The sequence below is a fragment of the Pipra filicauda genome, unplaced genomic scaffold (genome assembly GCF_003945595.2).
Source record: "Pipra filicauda isolate LSUMZ 115617 unplaced genomic scaffold, ASM394559v2 scaffold183_size1465899_pilon, whole genome shotgun sequence".
NCBI lineage: Eukaryota > Metazoa > Chordata > Aves > Passeriformes > Pipridae > Pipra > Pipra filicauda.
The window spans coordinates 34,489-49,197 of record NW_024104291.1 but is presented as its reverse complement, the minus strand read 5'-3'; the positions used below and the strand labels follow the sequence as shown (position 1 = coordinate 49,197).

General features: G+C 45.0%; 2 protein-coding genes across 2 annotated transcripts; one reads left to right on the top strand and one right to left on the bottom strand.

The window, feature by feature from the left end:
- Nucleotides 1-872: 872 nt before the first annotated feature.
- Nucleotides 873-8,316, bottom strand: C3AR1 (complement C3a receptor 1). Its single transcript, XM_027723952.2, has 2 exons — nucleotides 6,765-8,316; nucleotides 873-2,375 (listed from the first exon to the last, which is right to left on the bottom strand). The coding sequence occupies exon 2, from the start codon at nucleotides 2,366-2,368 to the stop codon at nucleotides 1,259-1,261; it is 1,110 nt and encodes a 369-aa protein (XP_027579753.1). The 5' UTR covers nucleotides 2,369-2,375; nucleotides 6,765-8,316; the 3' UTR covers nucleotides 873-1,258.
- Nucleotides 7,904-14,657, top strand: NECAP1 (NECAP endocytosis associated 1). Its single transcript, XM_027723939.2, has 8 exons — nucleotides 7,904-8,089; nucleotides 9,415-9,515; nucleotides 9,649-9,753; nucleotides 10,152-10,233; nucleotides 10,611-10,719; nucleotides 10,803-10,989; nucleotides 12,146-12,239; nucleotides 12,353-14,657. The coding sequence occupies exons 1-8, from the start codon at nucleotides 7,992-7,994 to the stop codon at nucleotides 12,399-12,401; spliced, it is 825 nt and encodes a 274-aa protein (XP_027579740.1). The 5' UTR covers nucleotides 7,904-7,991; the 3' UTR covers nucleotides 12,402-14,657.
- The last annotated feature ends 52 nt before the right edge of the window (nucleotides 14,658-14,709 follow it).

Genomic DNA, 14,709 nt, shown 5'->3' with positions numbered 1-14,709 from the left:
CGGTGTTGACATGGCTAAATGAACCTATATGTACTTTAGACAGAGACTTTTTTACGATGTTGAGAGAAAGAGTTGGAAGATCTCCCAGATAACTGTTTTTGAGGCACTGAGATCTGTGAGTCTTTCAACTCGTGCTCACCAGAAAGGCAGAGTGAAAACTCTACCAGTGTTTGGTGGCTGTCATACCATGTGTTGACCTTTCTCTTTTAAGGAAGGAGTAACACAAAAAGCAGATTTTTAAACTGCTTCCATAGAGTACCTAGTAAATGTGTTACCATTTTTCAGGAGCAGGGAACGTTCAAGCTCTGGAACACCCCAAATAGCCTGACTGGATGAAATTTTTATCTTCCTCTGCCAGAAGGACACAAGAAGCACATCTCCCTTGTAAAGAGAGCCTGATGTGACTGAGCCCCAATGTGCTCATTCCCCATCTTCTTGAGGTTATCACTTCTCAATTCCAGAGTTTTGCCAAATGGCTGATAGTCTAGCAGTCATCTGATCTGGATCATCCATGACTACAGCTATTTAAATTCTGCACATGTGCCATCTTGAAATGCAGGAGGTACATTTGGATAATCTCAAACTACTTCCTAAAAGGAATATTTGGGACTCTGGTGGTGGAGAGAGTGTTGCGGAGGCAGTGAGCGTGCACATGTTAATGAACATAGGTACTGCATGTGCATTGGATGAGTTACAGAGATGTATTTCCCAGTCAGTTCAATGCAGCTGCCTGGGGCAAATGCTGCTCTAACACAGGGCTGTAAAGGAATGCAACATTACCCTCTGGGGGAATCTTCAGATACTCCCCCACACACCTCAGGCCCCAAGTAGAGACAAAGGAGAGGAAAGATGTGATCACATTTTGAGGAGAGACATCAAAGTGAGTTTTATCTGCAGTTTATCAGAGACAGGAGATGTAGAACATAGACATGTGGAAATAAAATAACATCTCAATTCAGAGGTTCAGCTACATGATCCCACCACATTCTGCAGCCCTGCTTTCTTTTTTAGGGGTTAAAATTCTCTCTCTTCTGCTTCACCAGTCTTCCCTCACTCCTGGTACTTCCAACTTCCCATCTCTAGAGTAGGATGTAAAGGGGTTACTTGTCATGATCTGAACCATACAGTGTCCTTTACAGTGTACGGGTGTGGAGTTGCAGGCTAATGAAATGTGTTAGAGCAAAAACAGCTGTTAAACAGTGATTGATGTGCAGGGCCATAGCTTGGTCTTTCTGCAATGGTGAGAGGAAGTCCTGCATTACACTGTGCTGCTAATATTCTTCTCTGCTGAAGTCTGGCTTCTGTGAAGGGTTGAACATGTGAGTTCATCACTAAAGGCACCTTCCAAGATTCCTTGCACTGATTGACGTACCTTTGCCCTGAAGTCCCGTCCCACAAAAACATAGAGCAGGGGGTTGATGCAGCTGTTGGCATAGGCAAGTGCTGTAGAAAGGTGATCCCACAGGATCAGTGATTCCGTCAGTCCTGTTCTAAGACTAGGTACAAGGGAGAGAATCCCAACTACATGGTATGGAGCCCAGCAGGTGAAGAACGCAGCTACCACGAGCACAATTGTTCGCAGCATCCTGTTGTGCGGTTTGCTAAACTGATTTGCGCGAGTTCTGAAAACGATAAGGACGTAGCAAACTGCCATTATGCCAAAGGGGAGCACAAAGCCAAAGACAGCCCTAGTGATGTTTATTACCACTAAGGCAAGGGGTACAGAATAATCATCTTCATAGGTATTTCCCAACAAGTCGTTACCATTGTAGGCTAGAGGTGAGTATTCTTCCCATGACTCATTTACAGACTCATTTATATAATCTAGCACCTGATCGTCTCCAAAACTGTACCCACACTCAGTTTTGCCATCGTAAGTGCTTGTCTTACGGTAGTAGAAGACAGGACAGCAGAAAATGAAGGCCAGGATCCAAATGCCACTGCATATTAGCAATATAAATTTCACTGTTCGATGGTTTTGACACCAGACTGGTTTCATGACAAGGAGGCACCGGTCGATGCTGATGGCCACGAGTAGGAAGACACTAGCAAACATGGTGAAGATTATGACTGATGGAATGACTTTGCAGAGGAACCAACCATACGGCCAGTGTTCATGGAGGGCCAGGTGAACAATGAAAAATGGCAAGGACAAGCAGCACATGATATCAGCCACAGCAAGGTTTAGGAACCACACAGTGTTCACAGACCTTTTCATTTTCAGACCAGCTACCCAGATTACCAATCCATTGCCTGGGATACCTGTGATGAAAACGATGATGAAGATAGCAATGGAGACAATTGATACCGATGCATAATATACAGCAGCCTGTTCCTCTGAACTGCTATTGCCCAGGAGCTGAGGCATTCTGCAGCTATAAAACAGAGAGCAAATTAGTAGCAATTCACATTCTCCTCCCCAAATTCTTCTCTTAATCTTTCATGAAGCATCCTGAGTCAGGTTACAGTACAGAGCTGTGAGGATACAAAGGCATTGGTCTATAAAAGTTTGTGCTAAAGGCTTACTAATGTGACCATTGTACACCTTCATCATTCTCGTAGTGGCTAAGCTACATAAGCCCCACTATTCAAACAGCTGTATGCATTTACATTCTCTTATCTCTGTCACCCCCTTTGATATCTGGCTCTTTTTAGTCTCCAAAGTGGTGCACTCTGTTCATATGGCCATGCTGTCCCCAGGTGTTTCCTATTGCCTTCCTGCTTTGATTACACTTCTCAGAAAGGGAAATCCGGGTTTTTAAGTCCTGTTCCCTTTAAAACGAGTGACTTCCTCAGGCATAACCAGTGAAATACATCTAGGCTAAGAAAGCGGTGCTTGTCTTTATGAAATAACCCTGCTCCGCTTTCTGGACATCATAAATAGAACACAGAAGACAGCAACTCTGTTGCTAAGGGGTATTTTAGGGCTAAGGAGTATTTTAGGGAAGTCTCAGTAACCACTTCCTTCTCCCTTGCTTGTATTCTAACCTGTCTGCTGGTTCCTTGGAAAGCTAGTCTTGATGAGGAGAAAGGCAAGAAATTAATGGTTAAGGTTCTATGAAAGGCAAGAAATGAATGGCTTAAGAAGAACAGAGATTTATTTGTAGAAATAAAAATGAAAATAAAGAGTAATAGCAGTAAGGTTCTTGAGCCATTTTAGATATGAGGTGCCTTATTGCAAGACAATGAAGCTGAGCTACCACATACTTAAGTGACATGTTAAAACTATGAGAATAGTAGAGGAACAATGTTAATTGCTCAATTATTCTTGGACTTAGATATTAGTGAATTTAGAAAGGAAAGGAAAACTAGCAAAGCCAAGATAGAACTGAGAAAAAGTGCCCGATCTTCATCCTTTAGGTATTAATAGATTTGTCTATAAAATGCCTGTTAACTAAATCCTTGCTGAATCAATGAAAGTTGTGTTGCTGAAAGGTCCCTAAAATGGTACTAAAATGCAAGGAAGCTGCATAGTTAAGAGCTGAATACAGCCTGCAGAAGCAACTGAGAAGACATGAATAACATAACTGACCCTCTTTTTACCTCTCTTATGCCAGTACTTAAATGACAGTCAGGGACTGTTTTGTGCAGGACTAAATATCAATATTATTAAAAAAAAATAATTCAAATCATCCATCTCTTTCTTGCATAACATATAGTCTAAATGTGGAGCGATGCATAAGTGTTAGAACTGCTTCACCAGGAAGAAAATTAGATTGTAATTTACCAGTTTTTGGTAATAACTGCTAAGAAGTTTTAGATGAGGGTGACCTGCAAGAAAAGCTATGAAAGAAGTCTCTGGAAGACTTAACTTAAAGCTGGAGTCTTAACTTAAAATTCTAGAAAGTTTGTTCCATTTCCTGTGGTCTTGCTGATACATGCAGAAATGACTTTTACAGGGACAGCTGGAGAACAGTGCTGCAACAGCTGAATCTTGTTGCCTCCTCATAGAGTTACAGAAAATGGTGCGAAGGGGATAGGGAATCAAGGAATGCTGTAAAGACAGTAATGCAAGTCCTATTCCAAAGTAAATGGAGAGATGTATCAATACAAAGATACTGCCCACTCCGTGTTTTCAAGAGTGCTAAAAGGGCTGAAATGTTGTTCAAAAATGGAAGAGGGAACTGGAGGAGAGAGAGAGGTTTTCAGGAGTGAATAATAATAAATTGCAAGTAGAAGAGGAAAGCAGCTTATGATACTTACCTGAGTGAAGTTATTTCAGTGTGTCAGGGAGCAAGTACCATCAGTCCTGTCCCTGGAGTTACTGAAAAAAGAAACTCACATGACATTTTAGGAACCGCTTGTTGTTTCCTGTATGTGTGTGCCAAGTGTGTTCTTTCGCCCTGATGGAAAGGCTTAGAATGATTCATATTTGAAGTTTTAGATATCATCTGCTCTTTAAATAAACAGTCAAACCAAAAGAAGTTATCCTGATACTGTCAAAATAAAATAGTAGCCTAAATAAAACAGTAATAGAAAGCAAAGGAATAACGTGCACAGACCTATACTTTATTAGAGTTTCCATAAGACAACTGAATGACATCTTGCCTGTTGGCATAGTACTGACATTTGATATAATTCATAATTCCAAACTCTGCCATGTTACTGTCAAATGTCTGACCTGTTGTCTTGTAGCCACTTCCATGTTTTATCAGATCAGCACATTCACCTAGTTAATCCCATTTTTCTAGGATTCTTATCAATCCAGATCAGCTTCTGTCCCATCTTGAGACATCTTAGAACATTGTATTCAGCAAACCATGACTAGTCATGTCAAAGGGATTTTAATCTGACTTTTACATTTCAGGGTATTTAAACTCTATTTTTAAAGAAGGAACTTGACTGACAGAAAGTTAGAAGTGGTTAACTGAAATGCTGATTGCACAAAATGTGGCAAGACGATAAGAACAAAAGATCTCTAGGTCAAGAGATTGCCCCTCACAATTTGGCAAATCAAGACTGCTAGCAGAAATGACAAAGCCCAGACATTCAAGAATCAGCCTCAGTATTTTGGTTTTGGTCTGGAAAAGAAACCACGACAGAGCAAAGTTCCGTCACCTGTATCTCTAGAAGGCACACTGCAGTCATCTGGTGGCCAGGCCTTGCTAAGTACTTGCTTTCCTCCTCACAACTGTGCATTTAGGGACTCTCCAGTAACATGAAGTACCCACGGGGTTGCCCTGGTACTCCCCATATTTCCCTCTTTAAAAAATTCACTGTATGACTCCAGGGCATTTCTTTACAGTGTTGAGTAAGCTCAGGTAAGCACAAGCTTTGGACACCAACTAGGGAACAAAGCCTGGCAAAACTGGTACCAATATAAAACCTACATAATCAAAAAATAGCCCTTCACAATAACAGGGTCTCAGTACTGGATGAGTGTTTGGGTCAGTTTTTTCAGTGAAAGAAACATCATTTGAAATAGTATATGGTCTGTTTTGTAAAAATGCTCATAATTCTTAAGTTATCTAAAGAGTAATTTTGTGAGACTGGTTTCCCCTGTACCTTCTGCGCAGAACAGGAAAATTCCAAATGTTGAGTACAATGAAGTAGGTTCCTGGGCAATGCCTTATTTTTTCTTAAATAGGCAAAGCAAAAGCCCAAATGATTCTTTTGCATGGTTTATTATGAGGCTACCTGCAGACTGGCATGAACAGTGCATTTTACCCTACTTGCACACCTCACATGATTGCACATTGTGGAGTTCCATCCAAGATTTCTGCTGTTCCTTGTTTTTTGTTCATTGAAAATTTCTGTGGGGGAAAAATATGGATTCTTCATTGCTTTCATAGTCTGATTTTAAATATGTTCTACTTCAAGATTTCAACCTCACTGCTGAATTCTTAAAAAAAGAAAAAAAAAAAAGGTAAAAAAAATTAAAACCTTTAGCTTTTATCAGCAGGGCTTTATAATTTCTTGGTCCGGAGATGCCTGTTTGAACCAGGCAAAAGAATGTTATGTTCTCTGCTGGTTAAGTCTCAATGGAAATGAATGTGAGGTGTATTCCTGGAGTCCTGGTGCTGCTTGCGAATTTTTTCTCACATGTCTTACAACAGCTGGCCCTTTGCCACTCTCTCATCCTAGAGGGACCATAGGAGGACTGTAGCACACTGAATGACAGCACAGTAAAGAGGTAGGTAAAATTTAGTATTGCTAATTGTGAATCACTGAACTTGGAAAAGCAACTGTAACTATACACACAGAGGGATGTACTCCAGATGAGTTATTAGAACTCAAAGAAAAAACTTAGCAGTCACTGCAGGATGTTCTCTGAAAAATCCTATCAACACACAACTCAGTCCAAAAGGTAAATGTAATTGCTTCTTGAACAATGAATGCTGTAGTAGTCCCCGATCTTAAAAAGAATTATAGAATCAAAAATGAAGAAAATTATGACTAGACAGCCATTGCTGGGAATGGCTTCTTTTGGTGGACAAGCTAAATACATGAGAATGGTTCACCTAGGAAAAGAGACAGGTGACAGTATGAGAGACATGAATTCTTATTTGAAAACAAAAATTTACATTTTTTCATATTACACAATCAGATTCATAACTCCAGGGATGATACGGGTAATTAGAAGTATAAATAAGTTTTAAAAAAATTAGATGAGTCCATAGAAGACTATAAAAATATTTATAAGAAATGCACTAAACCCCTGGCCCTCAAAGCCCTTACACCACAGATTGCTAAGCTACTATACTAGGGAAGTGTAATTCTGTGCTGTTTTACAGGCTTTCTTTAAGTTCTTCTGCAAGGTTTACCTCTCATTGATGTCTTCACCTCAATTCTGCAGTCTGACAAGCAGTTTAACACTGGCACAGCGCAAGGAGGGAGGCTGAGCTGCCTCTTACACATGTATCTGCATTGAGTGTGGGTGCCATGTATTCCTACTGGCTCCTGCGCATGCTGATTCAGCACAGTCGCCGAGTTGTCTTTATTAGTTTCTTCCTTATCTTGGGAGTGTTGCCAAATGTCCTTGTGGCCCATAAATTCTGCGTTGTGTCCACTGTCATTGGTACATCCTTCTCCCCCAAGCTTTGTTAACTTCCCCTGAGGTCTGAGGTTATTGAAACATGTCGAGCCCTAACAAGGTACTTCTAGTCACAAGTTATTTGTCTTTCTAGCACCTGGACATCACTTAGAGGTTGCTTGTTAGCTGCTCTGGGTTTCACGGATTAAATCCCTCTTCTTGTTGATTAGGCTTGAACGTATACAAAGATCAAACATCAAAGAACATCCTTTCTTAAGAGAATTTTTACATATTCCGTATTTTTGTGACAATTTGGCAGTACTCCGCTTCACAATCCCCTCCTCGTTTCCTGGAAATTCCTGGGCAAATTGTTAATTTTTCTGACCCTTGAGATGTCAGCATCACTGCTAGTCTTAACTAAATCGATAAATAAAATAGTATCTACACTCTTATTTTCGCCACATTTTTGGGGAAGCCACACTCCTGTGTGGCATTTTCATCAATTCCAGCAGCAAAACCTGTAGTGTTTTGCGCCACGTTTTCTCTTGGTTTCCCGTTTTACCAAAAAGCCACCCGATCCCAGCACCACAGAAAGTCCATGTTCACTCAGAGCCCCAAGTCTGGCCCACGGCTGCAGGGGAGCAGCCCCCGGGGAACCCACACAAGCAGGTCGATGTCCGTGTAGCGCCCCAGACAATCCCGCTCCCCCGGCCATCCCTGGGGACGGCGCCCCAAGCAAACATGGCCGCGCCAGCCCCGGCGCGGGACCTGCCAGGTTCCAAGATGGCGCCAGGCCCCGCTGCTGTGTCAGAGGCGGCTCCAAGATGGCGCCCTCCCGCCCCTGGGCCCCGATGCCAGGATCCAAGATGGCTCCCTCCGCTTCTCTGACGTTATTCGCGTCCCGCCCTGCCGCCCCCGCGCCCCCAGGCGGTGTCTGCCCTCATCAAAGATGGCGGTGGGCAGTACAGCTGGTCATTAGGCTACCGCGGCTTGCTTCTCGCCGGGGTTCGTGGCCGAGATGGCGGCGGCCGAGTTGGAGTACGAGTCCGTTCTCTGCGTGAAGCCCGATGTCAACGTTTACCGCATCCCGCCTCGCACCTCCAACCGCGGATACAGGTGAGGCAGCGAGCCGAGATCGCCCCGGCTCGGCTCGGCGCGGCGCGGCCCGGCCCAGCCCCTGGCCGCAGGGCAGCCAGGGCCCCGAGCGAGGCCCTGGGGAGCCGTGTCCCGCGGCCGCGAGCAGGTCTGGCCCGTTCCCTGAGCCCCCGCCGGCCGCAGCTCGGGGGGACCCGCCGCCTCGGATTGCCTCTTGGAGGTGGTCTGCGCCTGAAAGCAGACGCGTGCGCTCCGTGCTGTGGAGGAGCAGGGGCTGCTCTGTCAATCAGGTGCAGGAGGTGAGGGCGCCTGAGCACCTTGCTGTTCCAGGCAGAGCGGACCGTCGCTCCGGGTTTGCTCGGTCAGCGGGGATATGACTGATGTGCTGTAACGGCGCGTTGGCTTTGGCCTGTTCGCTCTGGCAGCAGCGGGGAGGAAGGCGGGAGGAGTTCTGCGTGATTTTTAAGAAGAGGCTGCAGGACCAGCAGGTAGAAATGCCGTCTCTGATTAGCCGAAAGCAGTGGCGTGCGGTTTTAAAAGCTGTGACGGCAGGCCTGCTGGAGAAGGGGATTTGTGTACTCCCTGAACTTGACAGACTGTTGGTGCTGTGGATGTTGTAGCAGGCCACGGATGTTTGTTTACAGTTGTAAAATCCTGTAGGTTTTACAGCACCAAGTCTGCCAGAGTTCAGTTATTGTTTGGACAATGCTTTCAGGCACATGGTGTGATTCTTGGGGATGTCCTGAGAGTTGAACTCTATGATCCTTGTGGGTCCCTTCCAACTCAGAATATTCTATGATTCACTCGGCAGGTTTTTTTCTCTCTTTCCTTTTTTTTTTTCCTTCACAAGACTGTGGTTGAGAGTTTGATGGGCTAGTCAGAACGTATGATGTTTTATCTGGTGTAAGCCAGGTACCTACAGGTTCAGAAGTACTTCGTATTAGTTTGCAACAGTAGGGTAGAATAACGGTGTGGCTTTTCAGCATGCTAATAATTAATTTTTGGGCTCTTCCTGATGCTCACAAGTCACTTATTAGTCACTTGTGGATTTCCTGTTCAAGAGAGTTTCTGGGCTTCCGTCTCCCCTCTTCTGTAGGCCTATAAATGTAGAGAGTTGATATTCTTTGGACTGTGTCTATTTCCCTTTACCCAGAGAGGCCAGTCAGAGTCATGTGTTGATTGGCAGCAACAGAGAGGAACTGAGACCCAATGTGTTGTTTGGGGAGGGAAGTGGAGTGAGGCAGTTTCAGGTGTTGAGAGTTTGGGAGCAGAGACTTCTTCTGAGATGGTTGGGCGGAAGTAGAAGGGTTGCTGTATGGTCAGTGATCAGCTGTTTGTCCTTTCAGGGCATCTGACTGGAAGCTGGACCATCCAGACTGGACAGGACGGCTTCGTGTCACCTCCAAAGGCAAAACTGCTTACATAAAACTGGAGGATAAGGTTTCAGGTAAGGCAAAGGCTATGCCTTGGCAAGACTGCAACCGTGATTGCTGCTTGTGAGCCTGCTCAGAGCTGTGTGGCAGCCCTGGCCACATTTAGCAAGAGGTTGCTCTCCTTAACACTTGATTCTTTGTCTGCAGGAGAACTCTTTGCCCAGGCTCCCATAGATCAGTACCCTGGCATTGCAGTAGAGACTGTGGCAGATTCCAGCCGCTACTTCGTCATTCGAATTCAGGATGGGACTGGTAAGTTGAGGGACAATGTATGTGCCAAGTGCTAGGGGTGGAGGAGACTTAGCCTGGTGGAGCTGGGTGTTTGCCAGGTGGATTGGAACTCTTTTGGGAGTGCTGGCAAGGCCGGGGAGTGTGCCTGGAGGAGTCAGAAGCTGAGATAAACAGAGGAGGTTCTCTACATTGTACAGAGCCCAGGGGCTGGGAAGGAATGTTTGGTTTCTGAGTGTGCCCCATGGGAAGAAGGGTGTATCCTGAAGGCTAGGAACAGTGAGCAGCTGGTGTCCAGCTGCAGCTGTGTTGGAGGGAGGTAGCACAGAGTGATTTAGGAGAAGCAGAAGGATTTTGGAGTGATTGAATACAAGGGCCCATTTGCAGGGCACCTCCAATGACTCCTCCTATCTCCTTGCTAGGACGAAGTGCTTTTATAGGCATTGGCTTCACGGATCGTGGTGATGCCTTTGACTTCAACGTCTCTTTGCAGGATCACTTCAAGTGAGTTGTGCTTTTCTGGAATGCTGTTTTTCCTCTGGCCTGTAGAACGTGGCGGGTGGTGGTGCATGGTCATTCAGTGCAGGCTTCCCTGGGATGGTCCTGAAGCCCTGCTCTAGCAAGGGACACTTGAGTGTGCTGCCAGCAGGGTCAGATCTGTAAGTCTTAAGCTTAGGTCCTGTGATGCTCCAGGTGCAGTGTTACATAGTTTTTTGGGTTTGTGGTGGTCACAACTTTTTGCTGTACTACAGTGGGAGTAGGGAGGCAGCAGGTTTGACAAGGCACGGTAGTTTAGTGGGATGGGGAGAGAAACCACACATTTTTCTGAAACCCTGCTCCCTTTTGCCACAGGGTTTCATGTCTTCCTCTCTTCTTTTTAGGTGGGTGAAGCAGGAGACTGAGATCTCCAAGGAGTCCCAGGAAGCTGACACACGTCCCAAATTAGATTTAGGATTTAAGGAAGGGCAGACTATCAAACTAAACATTGGGGTAAGCAGACCAGTTTACTCTGCTTCTTTCTCTGGATGTGCCAGTGGAGACTGTTCTTTACATGTCCTTTTTTTGTTATACAGAACATGACAACAAAGAAAGGAGGAGCAGCCAAGCCCCGTGCATCTGGATCAGGTGGCCTAAGCCTGCTGCCACCCCCACCAGGAGGCAAAATTGCAGTCCCTCCTATTCCTCCTCCTTCTTCCACAGCCATTGCCAACCACGTCACACCACCCCCTGTGCAGAAATCCAGTAATGTGAGCGGTGCAGGTAAACATTAGCACAGAGCAAATGATCAGGCATCGGTAGGTGCTTAGAGAGAGCTGAGATCTGCTGCAGCAAACCCATGTTCAGCCTCTTGCCAGCAGCGCCCTGTGAGACATGGTGTGTCCCTGCTCTCTTCGGCAGCTCTGGTGCCCCAGTGCAAGAAAGACATGGGCCTGTTAACCTGGGTCCTGAGGATGGTCGTGGAAATGGTCAGAAGGCTGGAACACCTTTCCTGTGAAGAAAGGCTGAGAGGGTTGGAGTTGTTCAGCTTGGAGAGGACAAGACTCTAGGGAGACCTCATTGTGGCCTTTCAATATATAAAGGAATCTTGTAAGAAAGATGGAGACTTTTTACCAGGGCCTGTAGTGACAGGACAAGAGGTAAAAGCTTAAACTGAAGGAGGGTAGATTTAGATTGGATATCAGAAATAAATTCTTTACAGTGAGGATAGTGAGACCCTGTAACAGGTTGCCCAGAAAAGCTGTGGGTAGCCCTTCATTGGAAGATTTCAAAGGCCAGATCGGGGAGGGCTTTGAGCAACCTGATTTAGTGAAAGGTGTCACTGGCTCATGGCACGGCAGTTGAACTGGATGAGCTTTGAAGGTCCCTTCCAACCTAAGCCATCCTCTGATTCTGTAACGGAGAGGTCGCTGCAGTCTTCTGGAGGCTGTACTAAAAATGTGACCATGCAGAGGTGTCTGGAGAGCTGATGCCTCATGAAGGCAGAGACTTTAGCAGTGCTGTACACAGGTTTGAGTGAGAAGAAACCACAAGCTTCTGAATAGGGCTTGTGTTGTTCCAGAGCATGGTTTTTAGTGTTAAGGTGATGTCTGTTTGGCAACTGTTATGATTGCTGAGCCTTATGTCTACTGGGAGAGGTAATAAGTCACAAATCTGCCAGTTGGTGTGGTAAGTGGAGACCGAAAAGTTTGATGAACCCTTGCAGTGTGAGCTGGAGGCTCTCTGCACGCTCAGTAAAAGGTGATGCTGTTACAACAAAACCCTTGAAAAGTAACTTCCTTCTTCTGGAAGGACAGCTGGAGTCCTTTAAGATTTCTGCCCCTGCATCCAGGACTTTGTTAAAGGTGACACTTTAAATGCCTGTGGGGTTTTCTTCTTGATTAGCTTGATATTTTTTTTTCCTTCTCTCCTCCCATAGATATTCTCTTAGACTTAGATGCTCCTGCATCTGCATCCAAGGCACCAGTACCAGCTACCACAGACCTCTGGGGAGACTTCAGCACTGCATCCAGGTAAACTGATGAAGGGAACACAAGAAGGGTAGTGTCCTAATGGGCACTGGAAGAACCATAAGTTAAGAAGTCTTATTAGATCTGCCCATTTGACTCTCCTTTCTTTATTGCAGCGCTGTTCCCAATCAGGCTCCTCAGCAGTCCAACTGGGTCCAGTTCTGAATGATCAAAGCAGTGGAATGGGGCAAACTGATGACCAAGAGGCACTAGAGGCACCAAATGGGATCAGAGGGGGCACAAACCTCTCTAGTCTTCAATCAAAAACAAATTTGGACAATCTTTCATTTTTAAACCAGACCTTCACTTCAGTAAAAACTTACTATTTTTGATCCCACTGAACCAAAAGAGAACATACGGACTCCTCCCAAGATGGGCAAGGAGGAGAGAGGTAGCCTTATCTCTTCCACCTACTTGGCCATTAAATGGTACATCCTAGCTCTTTTTCCCTGTCTTTCCATACAGGGAAAGCAAGAATCCTAAAGAAGGTGGGTACAGGAGTAGGCTGATAGGTGCCCCCGAGTTCCTTGTCCTCTAAATTTTCTCTGGTTAGGCTGTTGCTTTTTGTGGCTGTTTTCAATAGTGACTCCAGTCTTTGCAGCTTGCAGTGCTGAGGACAGCTGCATTTGGCTGCAACTGGTAAATGGAACATGTAAGGAGGTAGTTCTTGTCTCAACACGAAACCCTGTTGGATTAATTACATCTGCGGTGAGGAGTGAACCTCCCCCTGCACACACTACTACTTGCTGTCTTTGGTGCAGTTCTTGGTAGTGCTTGATCTTGTGCTCTTGTGGGAGGAGTCACCCAAGTCCTTGAGCAGACCTGCTGCCACTGCGCTGTAGCTCCTTGGTGGGCACCGTCTCCAGGCTCCTTATTTGGCTTGCAGGTTCGCTGGAGCAACTTAGCTCATTTTAACTCCTTTCTCCCCGTGCAAAGGCCTCACTGTCACTGAGCTGTTTTAACTGGAAATAGCTTTAAAAAAAAAAAAAAAAGGCTGGTTGTTATAATTTGGTAGTTACTTGCACTAGATGACAACCAGATAATTCCCACCATTTAGCATTTCATGTTCCTGCATCACTGTCCTGAGCCCTGGCCTTGTATATGACTTGGCACTGTGTTACAAGTATTGCATATCCATGCCACAGTAGGAATTATGGTGGGACAGTGGATTATTTTCTGGTGAAGGACAGTCTTCTTCCTCTTTTCAGCTCACGCTTGCCATTTGGATAAGAAATGTATAGTAGGCCCAATCTTGAGAACTGGCAGCAAAATTCTCCCGCTTGTATTCCTTCTTATAGCTTTTCTTCTGGGGCTAACTTTGTAGAGATGTGAGCTGGTTATTGGAACTTGGATTTTTTTTCTTAAATTTTTAATGTGCTCCAAACCCCCTCTATTTTCTGTGTGGTTTAGGGGGTTAGAAAGAAGATAAAGGGCCCTTACTCTCTGCTTTTCTCTTTGGGAGAGCTCCCTGAGGCCCCTTGATGTGGATGCTATTTCATCTTCAGTGTATGAATGTGATCTGGGGTGTAAGTCTGTGATTACTCTGGGCAAAGCTCGCAGGGCAGGCTGAAAACCTCACAATGCTGGCTACCCTTCATGCTGGCTTATAAACCAAAACACTAGCTGGGAAGGTGATCTCAGTGACTCTTGGAGAGCTGTACCCAGTTACTGGAACACTAGGGTTTTGGTGCTTCATTGGAAGGCTTCTTCCTGTTTTGAACACTCAACACAGCAACACTTTTGTGTCTCTAGCACACCTCCGCAAGTAAACTTTTGCCTTTGGGCAAAAATTTTCTGGTGAGGCTTTTAAAAGAGTAGTTAGATGTATGCACCTTGTACTGGCCGAAGGGTCTCTTGTCATTTTTGTCTTCTTATTACACTGAGGGCATTTTGGAGACAAAGTTTCACTTAGACCATCCCTCTGGGAAGCAACATTATTGGAATAGCTCTAAAGCTGCTGCAGTTCCACGTGTGGAAGTGGGGACCAGACTGCTGTTGGATGTATTTTAAGTAGTCGTTTAATCCTGATTCTCTTGCTCTCTTGGTGTTTCCCCTTGCCTTCATAGTCACTCCTGCAGTCTCACTGCACTTCAACTTCCTGCCTCCTGAACTTGTGGATGGCTATAGTCTGCCAGTGAAGTCATGGACTCTGCTGGTTGGCTTTTTGTTTTGTTGTCTTTTGTTTGCTCAAATCCTAGTGAGGTCCTGTCATTTCAACTATGTATCAATTCCCCAACCAAGGAAGTTCATGGCACCAATTAACAACTAACTAGGAGCCTCTTCTGTATTGTCTTAGTTAGTATTCTGGAGATAATATATTATGTATTGAAAAGCTGAAGAAGCAAAAATTAAAGATATATGTATATAAAGCATAAGATGTACTGGTGCAAATGGTAATTAAACAAGTAATATTGGGGAAAAGAGTGTCATGAATCTTCTGAGTTGTCAAATTGTTGTTGCTTTGGAAGCCTCT